Source organism: Peromyscus maniculatus, chromosome 2, assembly GCF_049852395.1.
Source record: "Peromyscus maniculatus bairdii isolate BWxNUB_F1_BW_parent chromosome 2, HU_Pman_BW_mat_3.1, whole genome shotgun sequence".
In the NCBI taxonomy this organism is placed as follows: Eukaryota; Metazoa; Chordata; class Mammalia; order Rodentia; family Cricetidae; genus Peromyscus; species Peromyscus maniculatus.
The window spans coordinates 84,494,066-84,519,315 of record NC_134853.1 but is presented as its reverse complement, the minus strand read 5'-3'; the positions used below and the strand labels follow the sequence as shown (position 1 = coordinate 84,519,315).

The 25,250-nt window shown below is 45.8% G+C and overlaps 1 protein-coding gene across 14 annotated transcripts; it reads left to right on the top strand.

Annotated features, from left to right (window-relative positions):
- The first annotated feature begins 252 nt into the window (after positions 1–252).
- Positions 253–25,250, top strand: Wdr31 (WD repeat domain 31). Of its 14 annotated transcripts, none has more exons than XM_076564319.1 (12): positions 253–349; positions 6,803–6,899; positions 10,771–10,821; positions 10,980–11,119; positions 11,550–11,679; positions 12,769–12,843; positions 13,947–14,091; positions 14,195–14,295; positions 15,533–15,600; positions 17,078–17,219; positions 18,633–18,795; positions 20,536–22,087. In XM_076564319.1, exons 4-12 carry the CDS (start codon positions 11,007–11,009, stop codon positions 20,694–20,696), a joined length of 1,098 nt encoding a protein of 365 aa, XP_076420434.1. In that variant the 5' UTR covers positions 253–349; positions 6,803–6,899; positions 10,771–10,821; positions 10,980–11,006; the 3' UTR covers positions 20,697–22,087. The 14 variants fall into 14 exon arrangements, 10 of the variants coding, with proteins under 10 accessions (XP_076420434.1, XP_076420433.1, XP_076420436.1 ...); XM_042271245.2 differs by lacking the exon at positions 253–349 and adding an exon at positions 3,581–3,713; XM_076564320.1 differs by lacking the exons at positions 253–349; positions 10,771–10,821 and adding exons at positions 3,626–3,755; positions 3,877–4,017.

Genomic DNA, 25,250 nt, shown 5'->3' with positions numbered 1-25,250 from the left:
CCCTCTGCTGCTTTTAGTCGTGGTCTTTCATCACAACAACATGAAGCTACCTGATTGATACAGTTTACCATGGCAGGGATGGCATGGGTGCAGAAGCAGGAGGCAGCTGGTCACACTGCATCCACAGTCAATAAGGAAAGGGTGATGGATACTGATGATCAGCTTACTTTCTCTTTTTCATTCACTCCAGGACCCCAGATAGAATTGATAGATCTCGAAAACCACCTCGGTTGATCTATCTAGACACTCTCTCATGTGCACCGAGGTTTGTTTTTTCATGATTCTAGATTCTGTCCAGTGACAGTACTAACCAGGACAGAATGTAAGGATGGTGTGCCAAGATTCCAAGGTAACAAACAACCAAGTGTTGAATCAGGTTGCATGGTGGCAGAGAGGGTAAAGATACACACACACACACACACACACACACACACACACATATGAAAAGCCTTAGAGACTGGATGAAGAATTTGGACTTCACCTTGGATATTCATTGTTTAGTGGGCATAACAAACCACCTAAAAGCTTAATGACTTTAAATGGCATTTGTTTATTTGCTTATGATTCTGAAGATTAGAAATTGGGTTTGCTTACCCAGACCACTTTTCCGATGACTCTTCTTGTGGTTTCCACCATGTGATGGTTTATTAAGGACTAGATAGTATAAAACAGTCTCACTCATATATAGTCAGACTTTTTTGGACCCCCAGATTCTGAATGATGACACCAAGACTTTTTATTAATTATAAGAGCTTGGCCTTAGCTTAGGCTTGTTCCCAAATAACTCTTAAAACTTAAATTAACCTGTTTATATTAATCTACATTCTGCCACATGGCTCATTACCTCTCTTCAGTACTTTATGTCTGACTGGAGAGTCATCCAGCCTCAAATTATTTCCCAGAGTTCCTATCTCTGCCCGGAAGTCCCACCTATCCTTTCCTGCCTAGCTATTGGCTGTTCAGCTCTTTATTAAACCAATCAGAAAGTGCTTTAGGCAGGTGAGGAAGGACAAAGACACATTTTCATACAGTGTGATCAAATATCCCCCAGTAATCATATGCATGCCATTTGGTGCTAGCTGTTGGATGTGCTGTGTCTCTCAGGTGAGCTGGCTAGGATTTCAACACTGCTGTAATGGCAGTGGTTGAAAAAGATGAGAGGAGAAACTGAGTCCTTTTGAACTTCAATTCAGAAGTTCCATTGTAACTTCTGCTACATTCAAATGGACAAAATAATTTTTAAGGCCAGGCATAATGGAAGATTCAACAATGAATTTATGGTTATTTTTAACCTATCACACCCTGGATGATGTTGGCCTGAACCCAAAAGGTGGCTAGGGAGAAATGAGAATATTTAGAAAGCAGAGTTGGAAAATCTTGGGGGGAGGATTGTTCCTGGGGAGAAGTTACAAATGACTCCCAGGTCTGCGGCTTGGGTGATTGATGGGTGGCATTGCCCGGTATTTAGAGAAAGAAAAGAAGAACAGGTTTAGGTAGAAGATGATGTCTCTGAGTCATGTCAAGGAAGAGGTGTCGTTTAGAAAGCCAGGTGTAGATGAGCAGGAAGTAGGTGGAATACAGGTGAGGCTCAGGGACAGGTCTGACTACAGATACCAGTTTGGAAGTATCAGCTGCCAGAAGCCTAAGGCAGTTCTCAAAGAGGTTGTATCCCAGAGCAGAGTGTTTTGGGGATAGGACACTAATAATAACTTAGTTTGTAGCTATACTTAAACCTACTGGAGTCTCCAACACAATCAGGAAGTCTATCTTCTGTCAAGTGTATTGTGACAGCAATGTGAAAAGCAACTATTACGTGTGCTAACTCCAAAATTTATTTAATGTAGCTATTTATTGAAGTTACTTGTTTTGCCACTTGGTTAGGTGACAGTATTGCTCTGGTGCAAAATGAGATGATGGAAGAAATGAATATGCACAAAAAGTCCTCAGGTTTTTTTTTTTTTTTTTGTGTGTGTGTGTGTGTGTGTGTGTGTGTGTTTGTTTGTTTGTTTGTTTTGTTGATGTTTTCAAGACAGGGTTTCTCCATATAGTTTTGGTGCCTGTCCTGAATCTTGTTCTGTAGTCCAGGCTGGCCTCGAACTCACGGAGATCCACCTGGCTCTGCCTCCCGAGTGCTGGGATTAAAGGCGTGCACCAGCGCCACCTGGCGAGTCCTCAGTTTTTAAACTAAGACTTCTAACCAACATAGATGGAGCTTAGCACCTGCCAAGAAATTATCTCCCAACAACAGCCTACTTGCTCTAAAAGTAATGAGTGCGTTATCAACAGAAGGAACATTAAGGGCTAGAAGAGCCCCAATGAGGAATGCTGCAGAGGAAATTCTCTCCGTAGACTGGAAGATAAAACCTAGTGGCCAAAGCTGAATCTGTGAGGGCACACTTCTCTGTTAACACCCGTAGACACTCAACTTTCAGAATCACCGCAAATCCCCATTGAATGGTAATCCTACTGGGTGCCTGCTTCACACAAGGAGCACCACTAGGATAAAAAAGACTTGTTGGTTAGGGTCTCATCCACTCCCTCATTCGTTCATTTGTTCAATAAGCCTCATGCTGTGCATCCAGATAAACAGACGTTGGGTTGGGACTGGAAACCATTTTGTAGTTGCTCTTAGCTGTAAGTATCTTCCCATTTGGATCTCAAGGAGGTCCTGAGAGGCCTCTTTGTTACAGTGCTGGCCTGTTTCAGTTTAATGAAAGTCAAAGTGAAAAGTATGTAGTTTGGCAGCACATATACTAAAATTGAAACAATGCAGGGACTGGAGAGATGACTTGGCAGTTAAGAGCACTGCTCCTGCAGAAGATCCAAGTTCAATTCCCAGTACCCACAGGGTGGCTCACAACCATCTGTAACTCCAATTCTGTGGGATCAGACCTCAGCTGGCATCAGGCACACAAGTGATGTACATAGATACATGCAGGCAAAGCATTCACACACATAAAACAAGTTATTCTCAAACTATACTTTTAATTGGAATGATACAGAGAAAATAACATGGATCTTGTACAAGGACAGCAAGCAAAATCAAAATGTTCCATACATATAGATTCGCTTTGTTGTTTTTTGTTTTTCTCTGCATAACAGCTCTGGCTGTCCTGGAACTCACTATGTAGACGAGGCTGGCCCTGAACTCAGAAATCCGCCTGCCTCTGCCACCACCCAGCTAATGTTCCGTATTTTTGAAACTCATTTCTTTATATATTAAAAAAATTAACACACACACACACACACACGCCGAATGAAAGGAATGGAGTGGATGTTGGGAGAAACGTCCGAAGAGGGAAAAAAAAAAATCTCTGTTTGTATTCGGGGAAACTTCAAATAAATTATCTCAGCGAATAATAATTACACAGATGACACTTATTATTCGCCTTTGTGGCTATGACAGAGATATCACTGCGTTTTTTAGAAGATAAAGATTTTTCAGGCAACGTGGTTCAGCACAAGGCTCCTCTGCGCAGAATATCCATATATGGTTAAATTAGGAAAGAAAAATAGGCGCGCTCGGCTCGGCCCTTGGAAGACTTCCGGCAGGTGGAACCTCTGTACCGAAGCTGCCGTGGGCACCGGGAGCGTTTAACCGGTACTCACACCCTAGCGACGCGCGCCTGGTTGCTAGGGGCGGAGGAGCGGGAGCCGATGGAAGCTGCGGATGCCAGCTTCTGGTACCTGCGGGCCTCGGTGCCAGCCCGCCGGTGGGTATGGAGCCCGAGGTGGGAGATGGGAGTGTCGGGGAGGTGGGAGCCCTCTCGCTGTCCCCGGAGGCAGCCACCGACCGGCCCGAAGCGAGGAGAGGGTTGGGGAGGGTCTGTGTTGGACCAGTGTCACCCTGCTTCCATCTTGACTGAATGCTCAGAGGGCACGTGCACATCAAAAACAAGCTCGGATAATGGACAGCGGTAGGAGCATTTATAATCGGAAGAGGCCAGAAAGAAAACAAAACCAAAGACCGCACACTGATTTGTCCTCAGCCTCGGGCGTTCTCATCTAGCACTGGGTGTTTGTAAATCCTCTTAGTGTCTGAACCTTTTCCTTTTCGTTATCACGAGAGAGTCAAACCAGACCATCACCTACGAGCTTCTCTTCCTGTAGTCTTGTTACTCTTTGAACGTTGATGTAGATGTCTTGGTCTCAGAGAGTCTAGGTTAGATACATAAGTGAAAGAGAGATTCGGGACGAGAGTGGAGGATAGAAAAAGTCATTTACATGACTAGTGTCATGCTGGGAACAATGATGACAAGCTGAAGTCTCAATGGTAGACGTATTAACAAGGCCAGCATAAACACAAAGATTTATTGAAAAAAAATATGTTGCAAGAAAAGACAGGTCTAGTGGGTAGATTCTCAGAGAGAGAATAACCCCCTGAGAGGGAATAGTTTTTATATAAAACAGCTATGCTCAGATAAAGAAGTAGGGGGACCTCTCACTACTTTGTTAAGTAGTAAAATTTACATCACCATGTGTCTTGGTTATTTAGGTAGTAACTAGGAGTCAGACTAAATGTTTGTGTAAGACATCTCAAGTCACTAGGGCCAGGCTCCAAGTAGTCAGAGTCTGATGTTAACATATAACAATTTGGTTTGTTTTGAGTCTTTTTTGTGTTTTTGTCTCTACAGAGTCAGAGGAGTCCAGGGAAATAATATTCAGTTCACTCAGCTCTGCCCCTGTGACAAATCAACCCTATGGAGCCCAGTTGTCTTAAAGGCTATAAAGGAGTTTTTGCACTGTATAACTAAAGAGAATACTCTGAGCCCTATTTAACATGACCCCCGGGCCTTTTGACAGCAGATTTGGGCAGAGATAGGTCCAGGGTTCAGATGTAGATCTGCTTCCACCAGAAACCAAGATGGACATCCAAAGCCATGATGTCCTTTAAAGACCTTCCCGGGTCCTTCCAGCCTGTGGGTGTTGAAGCAGTGCAAGGTGCCTTCAGAGACCCGTTGGACAGTCTTGTTATGCAGTTTAAAAAGACCGTTATTTGGAGGTCTGGTCACACAAGCCTGCGAGGCAGGAGGGTTTGGGATTGGAAGCCAGCTTGGACAATATAGCAAGATATTGTTTCTTTAAAAAAAAAAAAAAAGGAACCCAGACCCAAACCAGAGGGTGTTATGTTGTGCCCTTAAAAAAAGCTTCTGGCTAATCTGACTCTTCATTTTAGTATGCCATTCCCTCATTCAGCAGATAAATGCCTCAAACCCATTCTCAGTACTAGGCTGGAAGCACAGAGGCAGAAACGAGCAAGATATTATCCTCCCTTTCAAGTCTGTTACATGTTTATAATATAAGCAATAGGTTAGTCTATATATGATGAATATTATCCACCAAGTATGTATATTTTTGTTCTCAAAAATTTAAATTGCCTTAGTGTATAACATAATTTTTAGTCTGATTGTCATGTCACTCATTGGGTGACATAAATGACTTGGCTTAACACCCTCCACACTCATAAATCCATCTATATATGTTGTCTGTGTGTGAGAGATATGTTTATTATGGGTATACTGTGAGCAATCTTACTTTGCCTGTCTAAAACACCTGATGGTCTAGTAAAGAACTAAACGGCCAATAGCAAGGCAGGAGAAAGGATAGGCAGGGCTGGCAGTCAGAGAGAATATATAGAAGGAGAAATCTGGGAGAAAAAAAGAAGTAGCCAGAGAAGGAGGAAGAATCTAAGGGCCAGCCACCCAGCTACACAGCAAGCCATATTATAAGAGTAAGATTGACAGAAGAGAACAGGAAAAGCCCAGAGGCAAAAGATAGACAGGATAATTTTAAGTTAAGAAAAGCTGGGCTAGAAACAAGCCAAGCTAAAGCTGGGCATTTATAAGAAATAATAAGCCTCTGTGTGTGATATATTTGGGAACTGGATGGGGCCCCCCAAAAAAGAGTAAAAAAGCAACAACACTTTGACTATTCTGTGCTTAGTGTAAACTCTCAGAATTGCTAGACTGTTGATCAGTAAGAGTTTATCCGAACCCTTTAAATAGAGAGGAAATAAAGCAGTTAAAATTGCTGCTTCTGAATAGATGTTTGGGGTGGAAATTCTAGGCTCAAACTCAAGAGGGCTGCCAAGTTATAATTTTGCACAAATAATCTTTCTGCAATTTCTAGATCTTTAAATAAGGGGTAATTTTTAAAAGCTCTTTGTTCACAAGTTCTATGATTCATACTTATTCAAAACAGAAAAGTTACCTTTTCCACAAAAATAGTGAAATCTGAAGTAAACAATTTACTCTGAAGATTTTTGGTGGACTGAAGAACTATACTGTCAGCAAAACCCAAATGCTAAATGATACAGTTCAGTTTCTATTTTGCACATCCAGAAGCTGATACACAGTGTCTGGGATGTACCTTGGTTGGTAAAGTGCTTGCTTGGCATGTGTGAGGCTCTGGGTTCCAACCCCAGCATTGATAAGCCATGCACAGGGGCAAGTGTCTGTATCTTAGCACTCAGGAGGTAGAGAGAGGCAGGAGAACCAGAAATTCAAGGGCATCCTTGGCTACACTGTGAGTTTGAGGCCAGCCTGGGCTACATGAAACCCTATCTCAAAACAAAAAACCAAATGTGTAGTTAGCATCATACTATACTCTACCCTATTGATGGAAATATGAGGTTTATATACTCTTGGAAATTTGTGTGCTATTTCCTAATGAGGAAAGACTACACCAATAATCTTTTCAATTAAACAAGATCCCTATTTACACTTGCGTTGTAAATCTCTTCGGTGCAAACATATGCTTAGACAGAGGGAGATTAACTTGAGCGTCCTTTCGTTAATTACAGAGATTAGGAAGTGGCTGTCTGACTAGTTTCCAGAGGCTGAATGAACTATAGATCACCAAATACAGCAGCTCATCAGGGTGATCCTGTTGCCTTGGGGGTAAGTAGTGCCAAGTTACCCTTCCTTAGACTGTCTCCTCAGTGAAGATACCCGGTAAGAATCCAGTTGGTTTTAAATACATGTATAGCCTCCATGGTTTCCAGTGACCTAGATCTGCAGGCAGCACCCGTCAGCAGTTTGATGACAGTGTTGGATATAGGTCAGGCTGGCAGACAGGCAACTCTGCAACTCTGTATGTCTATAAACAGTACGTATCACAGGTTTCCCGGATGCCGTCCTAGAGTCTTCCCCTTTAATACATCTTGTGGCCTATCCCAGAACACCCTAGAATGTTTGAATTGGAAGAGACTGCAGGTTCCGTAGTTTGCAACAAATATTTTTGTCATACTGTACAAGCCATTTGGGGTACAAAAGAGTCCTCATGGAACACATAGTCACTTAGTAGTGTGCTGCTACAGTAGATAGGAAGGCTGATGCAGGAGCCAGGGCTGGTGCAGGGGGCTGATTCAGGAGCAGGCGCTGGTGCCCCTCGAGGACACGGTGAGCAATGGGTGAGATGAGGCGGAGCTGGGGCCAGATCCCAGACCTCTAGTGGCACACACTGCATCCTTGGCACTGCTTTGTGCCTCTGAGCTGTACATCTCTTCTTTCCAGGATGCTAGCTCATGCAGTTCCTCAGCAGTAGGATGGAATTCTGGGAAAGTCCGTTTTTAGTGGCAGTGGTGTGAAGAGGAGTCTGTATCTGGCAGCTCTTGGTTGTTTTTCTCTCCGTTCTTCCTGGAGCTGGGATGTTTGTGTCTGTGACACATGAGTCCTTCAGAACTTCTTTAAGCAGAAACTTGGAAGAAATGAGGACTGGCCCCTCTCATTGCTCCTTTTAATTCTCTTGGCTCTTCAGCGTGTCAGGGAATAGCTGGTTTGAAGGACACAGGACCCAGAGAAACTGAGATTGTCTCCTGGTCCAATTCCGAAAAATGCTGGTGCTGACCACCTCTTCAGACTCCTCTCCTGTTCTTTGTAGCACCAGCAACTCATGCAGGAACATCACATGCTCAGGCGCTATTCCCTGAGTTAGTGAAGACAGGAGATGGACATCCCTGTTATTTTTCCTTTTATTTCTTTTTTTGCAGTACTGGGGATCAACCCATGTTTGATCGTGCTAGACTAGCCTCGTGATAGCCAGGCAAGCACTCTGCCACCTGCTGCCACCCACCTGCTGCCACCCACCTGCTGCCACCCACCTGCTGCCACTCATGCTGCTGCACCTGCAGTCCTAACATGAGCTTGCTTTCATTCATAACTCACTCCTTCTTATGCTTTCATTCATAACTCACTCTTTCTTCTTAGTTCTAGCCTTGTGAGCAGATGAAGACAACTATAAGTAAATCTGAAAAAAAAATTCTTCTTTTTTTTAAAAAGATTTATTTATTTATTTATTTATTTATTTATTTATTTATTTATTTATTTATTTATTTATTTATTTATTTATTTATTATACAGTGTAATGTCTGCATGTATCCTTGCAGACCAGAAGATGGCACCAGATCTCATTACAGATGGTTGGAGCCACCATGTGGTTGCTGGGAATTGAACTCAGGACTTCTGGAAGAACAGCCAGTGCTCTTAACCTCTGAGCCAGCTCTCCAGCCATTATTATTATTATTATTATTATTATTATTATTATTATTATTATATAACATCCAATGCTAACATGATGTAATGTCTAGGGCAGTTGTTCTCAAACACTTTGGCCTCAGGATCTCAGAATTCCTTTTCATGCTTAAAAATTACTGAGGATCCCAGAGACCTTTCGTTTATGTAGTTTTTGATTGGGTTTAGAGTCCTGCTCACTATTTTCTATATTACAATAAAGCTGAGAAGTTTAAAAATTAGTTCCCACTTAAAACTGAAAGTAATAAAGCTCTTACAAGTACAGTGTGGTAGTGCCTGACCGAATTAGCAGCACTTGGGAAGCAGAGGCAGGAGGATTGCATATTCAAGGCCAGCCTGGGCTACACAGTAAACTCTGGGCCAGAGTATGAGACCCTGTCTGTAAAAAAAAAAAAAAAAAAAAAAAAAAAAAAAAAAAAAAAAAAGCCTATGTGGGCCAGGTATACATGGCTTTAACCCAGTGTCAGAGGCAGGTAGATTTCTGTGAGTTTGCAAGCTCTAGGCCAGCCAAGGCTATGTAAATAGCATGATTTATTAAAAATAAACTTTCCAAAAATATTAGTTGGAAAAAGTCGTACTGAGTCTTTTTTTTTTTTTTAAGTCTCTTTAGTGTGTGGTTTAAAGAGAAGACAATTGGTTTCTCATACCTGCTTCTTCATTCTGTCTATCGTGGTATATTGCAATAACTGTATAGAAAGAAAAGCAGGCCTCGCACTGAGATGAAGGGGAGGGGAGGCCTTGGGGCTCCTGAGAGGCTCAGACATGTCCCCAGTGTCCTTGCTTTGAGAACTGTTGTTGCACAATAAACTCACGATGTTAGTGAATTGATGCAGAGAAATGACTAAAGATAACAAGTAAGGAAGGTTACGGGCTCTTAAGCTTTTCCAGGGCTGGTGGGATGACTCAGCAGGTAAAGACACTTGCTGCTGCGGAAGCCTGGCGACCTGAGTTCAATCCCAGGCCCCACGTGAGGGTAGAAGGAGAGAAGTGATCCCAGAATTGTCCTCTGATCTCTATACTTACAGCACACACACATACACAGAGAGAAAATAATGACTTTTTAATTGCCAAAGAAGAAGCTTTGCTAATACAGATTCTATTTTATTCTCAATTACATGCACGTAGTATTTAATTTATTGTGGTAGAGTGTATGTAACATAAAATTTACCATTGTGACATTTTATACATAGATGGTATTGTGTAGTGGTCACCCACTATCTAGTTGTGTGACATTTTTATCACTCCCAAAGGAAACTGTGTCTTTAGTAAGTAGTCACATACACCTCCATTCTCCACCTTGGCTCATCTCCTGGCAGTCACTAACCAACGATCTACTTGCTGTTAACTGTAGATTTTCAAACTGGGTATTTCATGTGAGTGGGAGTGTGTGTGTCATGCAGCTTAGTGTGTCTGGCTGCTTTTTTTTTTTTTTTTTGCTTATCATGGCATTACTGGGGATCAAATCCAGGCCTGTGCATGCTAGACAAGCTTTCTATTTACCACTAAATCACATATCCAGGCCTGATTTAGTATTTTTAGAAAAAAAATTTATTTATCTCTTTAACCAGTTCATAAGAACAAAATTATACATATTAATAGAACATTATGTATTGTTCATAAATATTCATAGTATGTAATATTTAAATTAGTTTAAAAATAATTACTGGGCTGGGGAAATAGCTTGGGTAAGTGCTTGAGGACCCAAGTTCAATACATAGCACCTACATAGAAAGCTGGGTATGGGTGGCGCTTGCATGTAGTCCCAGCGCTGGGGAGGTGGATGTAGGCAGGTCTCTGAGGCGCACTGTCCAGCCAGCCTAGCCTAATTAGCCCCACATCTCAGTGAGAGACCCTGTCTCAAAAGGCAAAGTAGATATCTCCTGAGGAATGACGCCTAAGGTTGGGGTATCATGCTCTGGCCTCCACATACATTTCCATACATGTGCACATGTACCTGCACACATGAACATACATACACACAAACATGCACACATAAAATAATTCTTAGTAGGCTGGGTGGTAGTGGCGCACGCCTTTAATCCCAGCACTTGGGAGGCAGAGCCAGGCTGATCTCTGTGAGTTCGAGGCCAGCCTGGTCTACAGAGCAAGATCTAGGACAGACACCAAAACGGAGAAACCCTGTCTTAAAAAAACCAAAATAATAATAATAATAATCATAAGTCTTAGTGTTTTTGAACATTAGTTTTGACTTGTTTATCTGCTGAACCTATATTGACAGCTGCAGTTCCAGGCCCAAGAGAATGAAGCAGCAGAAGGAAAAGAATCAAATGTACGTGGTTAATCTCTTAAAAACAACAACATGCACCACACACACACACACACAGAAAGAAAGAAAAGGAAGGAAGGAGGAAGGAAAGAATCAGCCTAATCGCACCACTAATGTTGGACCTAATGAAATTCCGCGTGTGCGCTCTCTCCATTCCACAGGGACCACACCTCCCGTGACTGCAAGGGATGCTGTCACTAGGCTGCCAACTGAAACCAGCTCTTCCTCGGGTTTTCTGTTGGATCTGGGCTGTGATGGGGAAACTGCAGAGCAAACTCAGACACAGCACTTACAAATACAGGTAGATGGCATCCGGGGGTCCCCAGTTCTATACGCTCCTTCACAGTTCTCTCCTAAGGAGACAAGGGGAGTGTTGGTGATCTTGCCTTCCGCTTGGTTTGGTGTATGTACTGTTTTAGGTGAGGAATGGTCACCTCACCAGCTAGTGGCTGCACTGCACACTCTGGGGGGCCCTGCATCTTTGGAGTCACCTCTAATGAGAGCAAAGACTCCTTGCCCGCCTCAGAATTCCCCTTTATCAGATTTCAATAACCCTGGGTGTTTCCCAAATAAACAGCACCATTTATTTCTGGGCATTTCCCAGACAGACAGTGGGTCTCTTTTCTGCCTCTGCCTGGCCTGAATTGCTATCATTGTCCACGTTCTTCTGCCTCCTGCTCCCCTGTCCTGTCTCAGGCAGAGAGCCTCATTTTCCATCCTCTCTCTTGCAGGCCTGATGGACTTATAGAAGAGAGAGTCCAGACTAAAGCCTCCCAAGAGTACAGCCCCGCTCACGTGGATACTGTCTCTGTGGTTGCTGCTCTGAACTCAGACCTTTGTGTCTTTGGAGGAAAAGACAAGGTGAGGAAACCGGCCCACTACAGGAAGGGGAAGATGTCCCCAGAGTCGAACACTGCGTTTCTGCACTGCAGCAGCCTGGCTCAAAGTTTGAGGCTGGAGTTTGAGCCCCGGCTCTATCACTTCCTGTTACTGTAGGCAAGTCTACATTTTCTGAGCTTTGGTGTCTCAGTCTGATACACGGGTAAACAGTAACACCTGTGTCCTAAGACAGTCATGAGGCTCCAATGAGAACCTCACCAGGCCACCTACATGCTTTTATAGATGGGAATGTTAATATTCCACCCACCTCATTCTTAACAGTAATACTCAGACCCTGGAGTCAGCAAAAAGAATTTTCTGGTTGCTTTATGTTTTGTTTTCCCAGATTCATGCTGGTGTACACTGCCCTTTTATATTTCGGTCTTTCCTCTTGCCGTCACCCTGGACTGAACTGCTTTCTGTCCTTACATTAACAGCTGTCTTGACAGTCACTGCTGGTAACTGCAGCAACAATACAAACAATACACTGGAGGGAATACTAATAATATTCCTTATTTCTAATAGACTTTCAGAATCGTAAATTTCATTTGCAAACTGTATTTCAAATTTGTAAGATGTATTTACTTTGGATGCCATGGCTTCAAATCAAGATACACTTGAGTATCAATACTTAATTAGTAATGTGATTTCTCTCTCTCTCTTTTGCTTTGTTTTTCAAAACAGGGTTTCTCTGTGTGTATACTGGAACTCACCATGTAGACCAGGCTGGCCTCAAACTCACAGAAATCCACCTACCTCTGCCTCCCAAGTGCTGGGATTAAAAGTGTGCACCACCACGGCCTGGCAACAATGTCTTGTCTTAATGTCTATATTATTTTAGATCTAAGAAACTGTATTATTTACTCACACCTCTGAGAAGTAAGCAGGGCAAGGACTGTTACTCTGTTTTGAAGACTAGGGAGCTGATAGATCAGATGCAGCAGTGACTGGGGCCATGCAGTACTTGCTCCCTTCTGTAGCAGCAGACTGTAGACACTCAGGAGGAAATGCTTCAAGGTCCTTCTCAGGCGCCAGCGTGGTGGTGACACCTGTAATCCCTTTTCTCTGCAGACCGCTGTGGCCTATAACTGGAGAACTGGACACGTGGTGAAAAGGTTCAGAGGACATGAGCGGGAAATCACTAAGGTAACTGTCAGATGCTTTTCTGAAGGGAATTGAGGAGTGAATAAAGAAATTCAATAGCTATAGCTCTTGGAAGGCTTGGTTTTTGTTTGTTTGATGGTTTTTTTTTTTTTTTTGAGACAGGGTTTCTCCGTGTAGTTTTGGTGCCTGTCCTGGATCTCGCTCTAACTCACAGAGATCGGCCTGGCTCTGCCTCCCGAGTGCTGGGATTAAAGGCGTGCGCCCCCGCCGCCCAGCTTGGAGGGCTTGCATATTTAGTCTGAAGGAAAAATGCAAAGGCTTCCTTTGATGCCAGGAAGAGCAGAGCGAATAATCCCAAACAATGGAATTAACCAAATACTGGGCAGAGGGGTGGGGAACTCACTCTGTAGACCAGGATGATCTCAGACTCACAGAGATCCGCCTGCCTCTGTCTCCCGAGTGCTGGGATCAAGGACATGCACCACCACCAAGCTTATTCAGTCTTATAAAGAACAAAAGGGCTGGAGAGATGGCTTGACAGTTAAGAGCACTGGCTGCTGTTTCAGAAGAACTAGGTTCATTCCCCAGCACCCACATAATGCTTACAATCACATGTAACTCAAGTCCCAGGGAATACAACATCCCCTTTTGGCTTCCATTGGAGATTGTTGAAGTCTGTACAACTATGTGAATATATTTGCTGTCACTGAGCTGTATACTTAAAATGGTTAAAGTGGTCATTTCTGTAACACACATGCACACACACACACACACACACACACACACACACACACACGCTCACAGAGAGAGAGAGAGAGAGAGAGAGAGAGAGAGAGAGAGAGACAGAGACACAGAGACACAGAGACAGAGACAGAGACAGAGAGAGAATTAAAAATAAATCTTTTTTTTCTTAAGAAAAACAAATTAATCTGGTCTACAGAGTGAGCTCCAGGACAGCCAGAGCTACACAGAGAAGCCCTGTCTCAAAAAACCAAAAAGCAAAAAAAGAAAGAAAGAAAAAGGAAAACAGGTTAAAAGAGTGTGTGTGTGTGTGGGGGGGGAGTAGACAACGCCATGAGCCATTCTGAAGTCCTGTCTAATGTGCACACCCGCGCTACTTCTGTTTTTATTTGTCCTGTGAACAGATAGCCTGTATTCCCAAATCAAGCCAGTTTTTCAGCGCCTCTCGAGACAAAACAGTCATAATGTGGGACCTGCAGGGCTCTTCCGAGCCCAGAGAGCAACTGTGTGGCCATGCCATGGTGGTCACTGGCTTGGCTGTGAGTCCAGGTAAAGTGGAACAGATCTCCTGCCAGCTCCTGGGTGCGTTCCCAGAACCCTTGTCCACATCCCAGCTCTCAGCCACTGTGTCTTCTCTCCATTGTTTTTCAAGACTCATCACAGCTGTGCACCGGCTCTCGGGACAACAGCCTGCTTCTGTGGGATGTAGGTACTGGACAGTGTGTGGAGAGAGCATCTGTCTCCAGGAACCTGGTACGTATTCAGACGTGGTGTAGAACAGGATGGTGGGAAGCAGCACAGAGTGAGCGGAGCCTGCCGGGGCATAGCTCATCGTAGATAGAGTGTAGTTAGCATGGGGGTGGGGGGGCTTGGGTTCAGTTGAGAGGTGGCGGCTGGGAGTAAAGAGAAGGGAGGAAGGAGGAGAAGAGAGTGGTATCCTCATTCATTTCTTCAGAGCATACTGTTAGCATGATTTGGACGGGCCAGGCACTGCTAGGAATAGAAATGTAGCAAAGACATGGTGTCCTGTCTTGCAGGAACCCACAACTTATGCGTACAGAGTGTGCTATAAGATGGCCGCTTGCCCCTCTGAATACGGCATCATGCAGAGATCAGTGTGCCCCTTGCTCGATGTAGCTCACTCTGTGACAGCTGACTGCTGTAGACTTTGCACAGCCTTGGGGCTCTGTCACACCTGGCTTCCACACTTGTGTTTGTGTGGGTTTTTCTTTTTTCCATGCTGGGGATTGAACCCTAAGCCTGTACATGCTAAGCAAACACTCTGCCTCTAATTTCCACTCCCAGGCCTGCTTTCAAGCCACAGATCCATCCCTTACTATTGTGAGTCCTGTATGGTGCTACTTAATCTCAGATTCTGAATATCTCCATTTATAAAATGGAAGTTATGTCACTAGGCAAGATTCTTCGGGTGACTGAATGAGATAAAATAGACTATAAAACAGCTGTCATTGTGCACGGCACAGGGCAGATACTCCTCAGAGTTTAGTTGTCTCCTGTTCTAGTTTGGAAGTCCGCTGCAGATGGTAGGATGTGCTTGCCTGTGCCCTCCATATTCCAGAGGATTCTGTGCTGAGAAAAGCACACTTCTGCCCTGGGTTGTTTTGGAACCTGTTTCATGCCTGTTCACCAGGGCTGCGCGGCCAGGACTACTGTTACTCTTAGGAACCCCTGAGGTGTTACAGCAGAGTTCTGGGGACCCCACTTAGCACAGGGGCTGCTCTTCTGGCTGGGGTTCAGGTCGTCAAGATTAACCACCAGGCCTGCCTGCCGGTGCCTTTGCCCCTGAGCACCGAGGAGATACAGGTGAAGGAGGACTGATGGGGAGCTGTGAGAAAGAAGGTGACCCTGCTAACCCAAGCTCACGAGCTCAGAACCCTTGAGAGGGGAGGATGGGGGGGAGGCTGGCCAACTAACGGAATTTCAGCAGAGGAATGACCTGACGTGGAGATTTGTTGGTTGCTTTCTCCAGGTCACCCATCTGTGCTGGGTCCCCAGAGAGTCCTATGTTCTCCAGTCCTCCGAGGATAAGACCATCAGGTGGGCTACTGAGCCGCTGTGGAGTGTTTCTGGTGAAGGTCTGTGGCTCCTGAGCTTACATGCCTCTGCTTCCATCCTGCTTCTCCGTGCTGCTGGGCCCTTCCTAGAGTGTTGCCCTTCACTCCTAGCTGCCACTGGGGACTCTCTGACCTGGAGCTTATGCGGACAGAGGGAAGGCACAGGATGGGGTCAGGCTAAGGTCCTGCTCTGAGTGGTTTGGAGTAGCTGCCCTCGCTGGTTCCAGTGTGTGACTGTCCAGATCACCTCGGCCTCACTGCTCACCCACCCCGTCAGGCAGCCTGGCCCTGCCATCATGCCCTGCGTGATTCTTGGAGTTTCCAGGCACCTAGCCCTCAGCCAGAGCCCCCCTGGGAACAAGGGTCAGACTCTACATCTAGGCGTTCAGATAAAGTCAGGAACTCACAAACTGTGGAGCATGCCTCAAAATTCTGGCTCTCCAAAAAGATTTTTACTCTAAAATGGGAGGAATGAGAGGGGAAACAGGGAGATAAGAGGTTCTGCAGAACTCTCCACTGGACTCCAAGGCCAAGGCCGGCATGGGCAGCCTCAGCCCGGATCTGGTTCTGGAACGGTGGTGACACTCTGGTAAGGATCTGTTAGCTGTAGCAAAGGGTCTGGACTGCAGTCTGAGCGCTCAGGAGGCCGAGGAGCATGGCAGCCTGGACTATGTAGCAAGACCTGCTTCAAAACAGCAGTAAAGTATCTTTGAGACAATTTCAATTATAGGCACAAAAATAGCCCCTGGTCCATTGAAAGCAGTGCCGTAAAGGATCAGGATAACGTGTACAGTTAAGATGTGTGTTCCAGCTGGGCAGTGGTGGTGAACATGTTCGATTCCAGCACTCAGAAGGCAGAGGCAGGTGCATCTCTGAGTTCCAGGACAACCAGGGATACACAGAAAACTCCTGTCTCAAAAAACAAAAACCAACCAACCAACCAACCAAAGATGTGCATTCTAGTCAGGGGGTGTTGGCACACGGCTTTATCTCAGCACTCAGGAGGCAGAGGCAGGCAAATCTCTGAGTTCTAGTCTGAGACTGAGTCTAGGACAGCCAGAGTTACACAGGGAAACCCTGTCTCTAAAAACAAACAAAAAATAGTGTGTTCTAAAGCCTCCATGAAAGGGTGGTGAGGTGGCTCAGCAGATAAAGGTGCCTCCTACCAAGGCTGACAGCCTTAGTTCAGTCCCGGGACCCACACAGATGCTGTGGCTTGTGCAGCCCCTCCCCCAATAAATAAGTGTAATTTTTTAAAAAATCCATATGACTTGATTTCAAAACAAAGAATCAAGATGGCGTTGATTTGGTTACTTCCTGTCAGCTTTAGAGTTTGTTAGATTGGGTCATTCTGTTCTGACTGGCCGCAAAGAGTCAATCTTTCCCTGTTCGTGAGCTATCATGCGTGTGTTTTAGTCCCGTTTACGACAAAGTCGCTTTCTGCTTCTGCTTCCTTGCAGATTATGGGATAGTCGGGGGCTTCAGATGGCTCATGTGTTTCCCCCAAAGCAGCACATCCAGACCCACTGTGAAGTCAGCGTGGACGGACGCACGTGTATCTCCTGCAGCAGCGGCTTTGAGGGCGAAGGCTGTGAAGCCACAGTAAGAGGCCATATTGATGAGCAGGCTGCTCTGGTCTCACTCCCCTCACCGTGCTCCACAGATAGGCTCTGCAGCAGCACTGGCCTGCTTCAAGTGCAAACTGTCAATCACCCTGTGCACGCCGGAGGCTTCTTTAAGAAATCTGTTAAGCTGGGTCTGTCTGAATTGGTAATAGACAAGAGGAACAGGATGGGACTCAAGTAGAGAAGCAGCCTGCTAAGGTCCTTGCTCCTGGTGGAGCTTAGACAGAGAGGGACTGCTGGAAGGGCCATATATATGCCTTTTGTATATGTGGCCATGCCAAAGGAAGCGCAGCTCATTAGGGGAACTGTGGAGCTCTGAAACTGGTCCAGGCGCCCTACCCCCACCCCTTATCCAGCTGTACACCTTACTTGCGGTAATTTCAGGATATACTCTTTAGGCCCCTCCAAAGTCCCTAGATTCATAATTGCAGGTTGTCAGTTAAAAAAATCATCTAGCCAGGAGGTGGTGGCGCACACCCTTAATCCCAGCACTCGGGAGGCAGAGCCAGGTGGATCTCTGTGAGTTCAAGGCCAGCCTGGGCTACATAGTGAGTTCCAGGAAAGGCACAAAGCTACACAGAGAAACAAAACAAAAGAATCATCTAGTTTCCAAAGTTATCAGATTTGTATTTCCGAGTTATCAGATGTGTATGCCATGTCAGGTATTGAGCTAAGCATGCATGGTTTCATTTCATTTAATCCCTAAGACAAGCTGTTTCAATGCGTATTTTACAGTTGAGGGAATGGAGGCCCGGCAAGTTGGAGTCTCTTACTCAGTACATACTCTTAGAAGGGGTAGAATAAGGTGTTACAAGCTTTAGATGTCGCACCTCTTGTCAGAGCTGAGGGATCACAGGGTCTCCTGAGACCCTACCCAGTATTTGGACACCATTCAGTTTTCTCTTGTCTCTGAATGGTACCTTCCAGGTGCGATGTGACCTGTGTCAGTAGACGTGGGACAGGTGGGATTGTCGCTTCCTTGTCAGAGGCACTCGGCATCAGCTCAGAGTATCTGCGCCTGTATGCACACGTGAGAAGGTGCTCCTTACTGTATGGTCCCCACAGGACACACAGATGCCAGGAGGCAGCTCTCCGAGTTGTCACGGAGAACAAGGCACCCCGTACTGTCCCATCACCCCACAGCACTGTGAGCTCTTACTTCTCTCGTCATGGAAAAGGCAGCGCCCTTCCTCCACAGCCACAGCTAGTGTTGTTTGAGACACAGTTGATGCTACAGTAGTTGCTGGGTGGATGTGAGGTTGGGTAATGAGGGATGAGATAAGGACTTCATGAATGGAAGGGATCAATAGGTCATGGGGAATGGGAGGACAGGTATTAGAGACATATGAACATCTATATGAGTGAGCTGGCTGCTGTCATTTCTTTGCAGTTGTGGGACCTAAGGCAGACAAGAAACAGAATGTGTGAATATAAGGGGCATTTCCAGACAGTTGCCTCTTGTGTCTTTCTACCAAAATCCATGGCCTTGATGCCTATGATTGCTACCTCAGCACATGACTCCACGGTGAAGATTTGGAACCAAGATACTGGAGGTAAGCAGCCTGCTCTCAGTGTTTCTCAAAGCTGAGTGCAGCCTGGAGACTTTTCCCATTGCTCACCATATGCAAAGCCACTGTGTCCTGCCACTGAATAGTCCCTTTGTAGTTAAGAGGTGAAGCACCAAAGTACCCACGTCTTTCTGTTCAACCTCTGGCTCTAAGCCAGCACCGTGCTTCCCACATACCATAATGTCCAGAGTTAATCCTAAGACTCCAAGAGAACATGTTTGGCTCGTGTATTCTTTCTGAATTCTTGTCTGAAGTTCCCCACCAGATTTTAACTTGTGATGCTCGGAATGTCTGGAAAGGGGAAAAAGAATGCTGCTTTTGAGTTCTTATTTCAAAGATACAGTTAGAACCTCAGCTCTTGCTGGGACTGTGATAAAATGAGAACAGAGTCAGAAAGGCTCCCCCTGTTGGGACTCTTGAGATCTCAGTGAGGTCAGGGCCCCTTACTACCCCAGGAAATCCATGTCTTGTGGACCATGGCTTCCCAGAGTCTTCTACATGTATAGCCATACAAGTCAAATGGTAGACACCTGGGGATTTTGTGAGCCATGGTCTGAACTTTTGATGCCTAGTGCCTCTGACTTGAATTCAGTCATGGTGGGACATTTATCCCTTGGAGGTTGCCGAGTACTGTGAATAAGCGTTGCATTCACAGCACTGCTGGTGTGCTGTTTTACTCTGGACATGGGATTTGGCTAGAGACAGGAAATTGTTAATTTAGAGAACTTCAGAAGCTTCTCATAGTCACTCACCAACAACTCAGTTCCCCTCAGGGTGAGAGAACCACCTTCCAGAGAAAAGAGGTGGGCCTCTCTAATGTCACTCTGTAAACAGCTGTGGCCATAAGCCAAACTTAAATAGTGAAGGCAGGCCTGCCATCCCCTCCCCTGGAGCTGGATTCCCCACTGCCCAGGTGTGATATCTGTGGGTGAGGAAGTGGATGCTTCCGATGTAATGACACATGCCTCAAAGTGGGGACCATTGACCTGAACAGATGGCACCACTGTCCTGCATGAACTCCTGGCATTCCTAGAAAAGTTGCCTCAGAGATGCAGCTGGAGGGATGGCCCAGTTAAAAGCAAAGCCCAGCCTTTAATCCCAACTCTCAGGAGGCAGACGCAAGCAGATCTCTGTGAGTTCGAAGCCAACCTGGTCTTCCAGGATGGCCAAGGTTACACAGAGAAACCCTGTCTCAGGGAAAAAAAAAACACCAAAAAAACCCCAACCAAACAAAAAAGCAACAAAGCCCAAGCCTGGCCTGCAGCAAATCTCTCTGGCAGCCCAGATCCCTGTCCCTGTCTCTTTCCCCGACTCAGCCTGTCTTGTTCTCTACCCTTCAGATATGACCCCAGTTGTCTGGAATACTGCTTGGTAGCCTCCATCCTGTTGGGCCTGGGTACCGTTCTCTTTAGAAGTCATGGAGGTGACCCAGGTTCTCACAGTCAGGTGCACTGGACCTTGTTGAGAGGTGGAAGCCTCTCGTGGCTTAGATGGTACAGGACATGCTCAGCTTCTTGTCCTCATGATGTATACAGTCCCATACTGTCTAATGACGTTTCAGTGAATAACAGAGAACATCCAGGAGCTGAGAAGTGTGGTAGTGGGATGTACTATATCTATGCGTGCACACTCCAGGATGTCACAGAGCGGCCACACTGTCTAATGATGCCTTCCTCAGAGATGTTTCCATCATTAAGCATAGGACTGTTCTCCTTTCTTCTCCAGCTTGCCTTTTCACCTTGTCTCTGGATGGATCAGGACCCTTGACCTCCCTGGCTGTTGGTGACATCACCTCCTTGTTATGTGCAAGTTTCTACAGAGGAGTTCACTTACTAAGAGTGGACCACAGCCGAGGGCTAGAACTGCAGGAGGTGGCAGCCTTCTGAAGCCAAGAGACATTGACTGGACAATATCACACTGTGGCCCCTCCTTTCTGTGTGGCTTTGTGTTTTTACACATGGTCTTGGGGAGCAGGGTACAAGTCTGGTGTTCTTTTCTTAGGATCACTTAGAAGGCGTATCAGGGTTAGATGTTGGTTTAAGTCCGGTGATTGAAAAATTGTTTGTACCAGGATCACTCTGTAGCCCAGGCTGGACTTGAACTCATAGCAACCCTCCTGCCTCAGTCTCCTGACTACTGGAATTATAGGTGTGAGCCAGCATGTCCAAGAAAATTCAGGTTTAGAAACGTGAACTCAATATGAAGTTCATGATCTCAGGTAAATCCAAATGGAGTTTCTAGTGAGCTTTTGGGACTACTCTTCAAAAGAAATGTCCTTATTGCTCAGGATGATGACTTGGAGACTTAAGAGCAGCAAGCTTCTGTGAGAATGAAAACATGGGCTGGGGTCATGATGTTTTCCTTGTCTCCATGAAGGAAAAATGCTTCAAGACAGACCAAGCTGGTTGATTGTGTTGTTCCATGGAGGAAGTGGATGGTGGACAGTGAGATTAAACAAAACCACCTCCAAGCCTCTTACAGCAAGAGAGCAAAAGCCCTGGCTTTGTCCTGGGGAGCAGAACAGGAGGCAGGACCTCCTGCCATCTACCTTCCTGGGCCTGCGCTGCCCAGGGGATGGGCAAACAGGCACAAGGACACCTACCCCAAATGACAGGAATCATTGAACCTGCCTCATGTACGGAAAGCAGAGGGGATGGGAGACTAAGGCTAAGACATACGCATTTGTAATTTGAGTAGTTTTATATATATATATATATATATAAAACACACCCACATCCTCCCTACCTCCCACCCCTGGGGATGGCCAGAGGCAAAGGAGTCAGCTCTGGAACATAGAACTGGGACACAGAGGGATGGAATTAACTGAGCCTGGCTACTGCACACCCTTCAGTGAGGAGGGTGATGGTGCTTACATTCCTGTGTGGTTCCCACAGGTCAGTCCTTGGCCTGGAACTTGAGAGAAAATGGAGGCCTTTTTGCTTTTAGATGAGTCTGAGGCTGGCCAGAGAATGACTGCCTTTATAGCTGCTGGCTCCTGTCTGTCCGTGGTTCAGGACTGGCCACCATTTCCTCTCTCCCTCCTGCTGTCCCCAGGGTCAGGAGGAGAGTGTGTTCTTGAGGGCACAGAGTCTGGCCTGAGTGAAGTTCCACCTCATATGTAATAATGGTAATATTACATGGTAATATAATATAACATGGTACTCGCGGCCATACCTCCCTCACGGGGGTATGGTTCCTGAGGGCAAGATGCAAGGGAGGCACCAGTATCTTGTCTGGACTGAATGCCTTTTCATAATAAACATTTACCATTCCTTCATCTGTTGTCAGGTCTTATTTTCTAATCGTTTAGCCTTTCAATTCCCTAGTTTATGGATCTTTGAGCTCTAGAGGACAAGGGAGTGGTGTGAGAGGAAGTTACTTCATTGAACACCCTCAGTGGACTAAGTAGATTCTCAGCACCAACACCAGCCCTTCCTGAACTCTGCCTGTGTGCTCGATGCCAGATTCCCTCATCTGTGTCTGAGAAGCAGGAAGACAGAAATGCTCACATTTATAGAGCCTTTTAAAGTTAGTTTAGAGCCGGGCGGTGGTGGCACACGCCTTTAATCCCAGCACTCGGGAGGCAGAGCCAGGCAGATCTGAGTTCCAGGCCAGCCTGGTCTACAGAACAAGATCCAAGAAAGGCGCAAAGCTACACAGAGAAACCCTGTCTCGAGAAAAAAAAAAAAAAATTATTTTAGGCCCTAATTAGGATACTCTTGGTGTCCAAGATTCTGGCTGCTGAAGTCATGAACTCTTCATTTTGGAGGTTGCCCTCTACATTCATATAACGGAATGTTCCAGACAGTTAACTTTTTTCCTTCCAGGAAAGTGTGTAAGCCCTTGGAATCTTGTCAATCATACATTTAAAATTTAAACACATTTATATATTTATTAACATGTTTCTCATTAGGATAGATATACACCAAGGAAAATGGGTGGCGATTATTAAAGGTCTTAGACTAGGGTTAGCAGCAAAGCGCAGCACTCGGGTTACTTGGAGAGTGTAACCTTTCGGCATGGAGGAGCAGGACTCGGCTATTTCTGAGTGGCCTTTTGAGGGCAGTTATTAGAGAGCAGTTTCGTCAGTAAGCACAAGTGTGGCTGTGGTGGGACCTGCCTGTGTGCCAGCACATGGGAGGTAAAGCAGGGAGTCAGGAGTTCAAGGTCATCTTCACCTACCTCACCTACACAGTGAGCTCAAGGCCGAATGAGGTTTCCATGCCTGCCACCTGGACCCACTCCACAGATTACAAATATTGTTAGTTGTTCCCCTAAAGTTGGCGCATTTTGGCTCGGGTTGGCCCACTAATTCCACATTCCAGGCAGGTGTGCCATGGGAATAGTATGGAAATGACGTCCATTACGTTCACCCAGTTAGTTTGAAAGGAATGTGGATGGGTGGGTCCAGGATGATCCCTCAGGCCCATCCCCATGGAGGAGTTGGGGCATTTGCTAACTGCTTCATCGGCCCAGATGACCTCACAATGATGGGATTGTAAGATAGAAGGAAGCAGGGCCCCGAGTCACTTTGAGTTGAGCTACTCGCCTGCCTGGCCACACTGTTGCTGAGAGAGAAATGAGCCTCTTAAATCTACTATATAATTATTTTACTAGGTTTAGTAACCATGAGGACATTTTCAAATGTCCGAGCTTAAAGCTCTGAATTTTCACAAACTGAAAATACTCTAGAAACCAAAACCCGGCTGCAGATATGTGCAGGACTTAGAACCAGTATGTTGCTGTATTCCAGGTGAAGTTGGGCAGACCCAGAACCAAAGCTTAGCCCCTCCCATTCCTATGTTTGAAACCGTGGGCAAAGTGCTGCATGTCTCTGGGCCTCGGTTTTCCCATTTGTGAAATGGGAACATCACTGGGAGTGTTAGCGAGACTATGGATCCAGCTTTGTGGCCCTGCCTTCGTCCTCACGGACCTCTGCACCGACAGGTAAAGAGGGTGGTCCAGGCTTCAAGGAGGAGAGTCTGCACTGCAGGAATGAGGTCTTATGAATGACATCACCGAGGGCCACCAAGCCCAGCCAACCTCAGCAGCACAGCCTGGTACATGAACTCAGCACAGCCCACGATCCATGAGAAATAGTAAATCACGCTTGCTTCAAGACTGTGTTTGGGGTGGTTTGTGATGCTATGAGAGACTTCAGTGAGACAAGCATGGACTGGTCGGGATGCTTTTGCTCAGCATGTCCATGACATTGACACAGTGCTTACATGTAGTTGGACCCCATCCTCATTATTAGGCAGGAGTCCGTTGCATGGAGACACTGGTCTTGGCATGGAGTCAGTACTTGGTATTGCTCCTAGAACATTCTCGTAACAGGTCTTTCGGTGAACAGCTGCATGTTCTGTGCCCACTCTATAAGAAGCAGAGCACTTGCCGGGCTATTGTAACCCATGTTAACCCATGTAACCAGCTGTAGTCAATCAATACTGCCAGACATTCCCCCAGAGAATTTGTGCCACTCTGCTCTCGAGCAGGTAGCAGGGGAGTCAGAGGTCAGGCTCTTCACCTTTGCCCACCCTTGGTGCTCCGGAACTTTGCAACCCTCCATTATAAAAATAGCAGTGAGAAGGCCGGGGAATGCACCACAGGAGCGAGTTCCAGGGGCCAAAAATAGAAAGAGGCCGGGCCTCCTGTGGAGAGGTCAGAATTTCACGCTAAAGCCCGATGTGCAGACAGCGCCTGGTATTTTACACTCTCACGGTCACGGCCTCACCTGCTCCTTCCAAGAAAATAACTCCCAGAGAGATGGCATGGAAATTAGTATCTCCAATAGAAGAGAGGCATGCCCAAGGTCCAACAGCATGTGGTAGGCACAGACACGAGCCCAGGTCTTAAACACACAGGCTGGTTCTTCCTGGCAAGGCCCTCTGCTTTTAGTGGTTTTTATGGTGGGAGTCAGCCTGAAGGCCAAAGGGGCTGGGGACAGGTAGGAAGTGTTTGTGCCTACAGAAATAAGTAACATTAAGTCTAAACATCACACACACAACGCCCAGTTCATCCCAATGTTATCTCTTCCAGATCTGGAACACAGCAACCGTTCTAAGTCCTGCACACAGACAATTGAAAAGCCCAGCCTCACCTGGCTGTGGTGATGTGCACACCTTTAATCCCAGCAGTCGGGAGGCATTGGCAGGCAGATCTCTGTGAGTTCAAGGCTAGCCTGGTCTACATGGTGAGTTCCAGTACAGCTGGGCCTATGTAGAGAGACTCTGTCTCAAAAAAAACTAAAACAAAATCTTTAAAATATATTGACCATGGCTTACCTGGGTATTGAGTGTAAGCTGAGCTCATACGCTCTCTTCTGCCTTGAGTAGTTTTGTGACTGGAATATGTCAGCTTTCTTTTGTAAACTTACCTTTGAAACAGATGATACATTCAGGTAGTACAAGTACATTTACATTTACAAGCCACATTTCCTG

Excerpts from the sequence above, each read along its gene's own strand:
- Wdr31 (XM_076564319.1), top strand. The coding sequence starts at position 11,007 with ATGCTGTCACTAGGCTGCCAACTGAAACCAGCTCTTCCTCGGGTTTTC. Across the intron at positions 12,844-13,946 it reads ATGAGCGGGAAATCACTAAG|ATAGCCTGTATTCCCAAATC; the intron begins GTAACTGTCAGA and ends TCCTGTGAACAG. Across the intron at positions 14,296-15,532 it reads CATCTGTCTCCAGGAACCTG|GTCACCCATCTGTGCTGGGT; the intron begins GTACGTATTCAG and ends TGCTTTCTCCAG.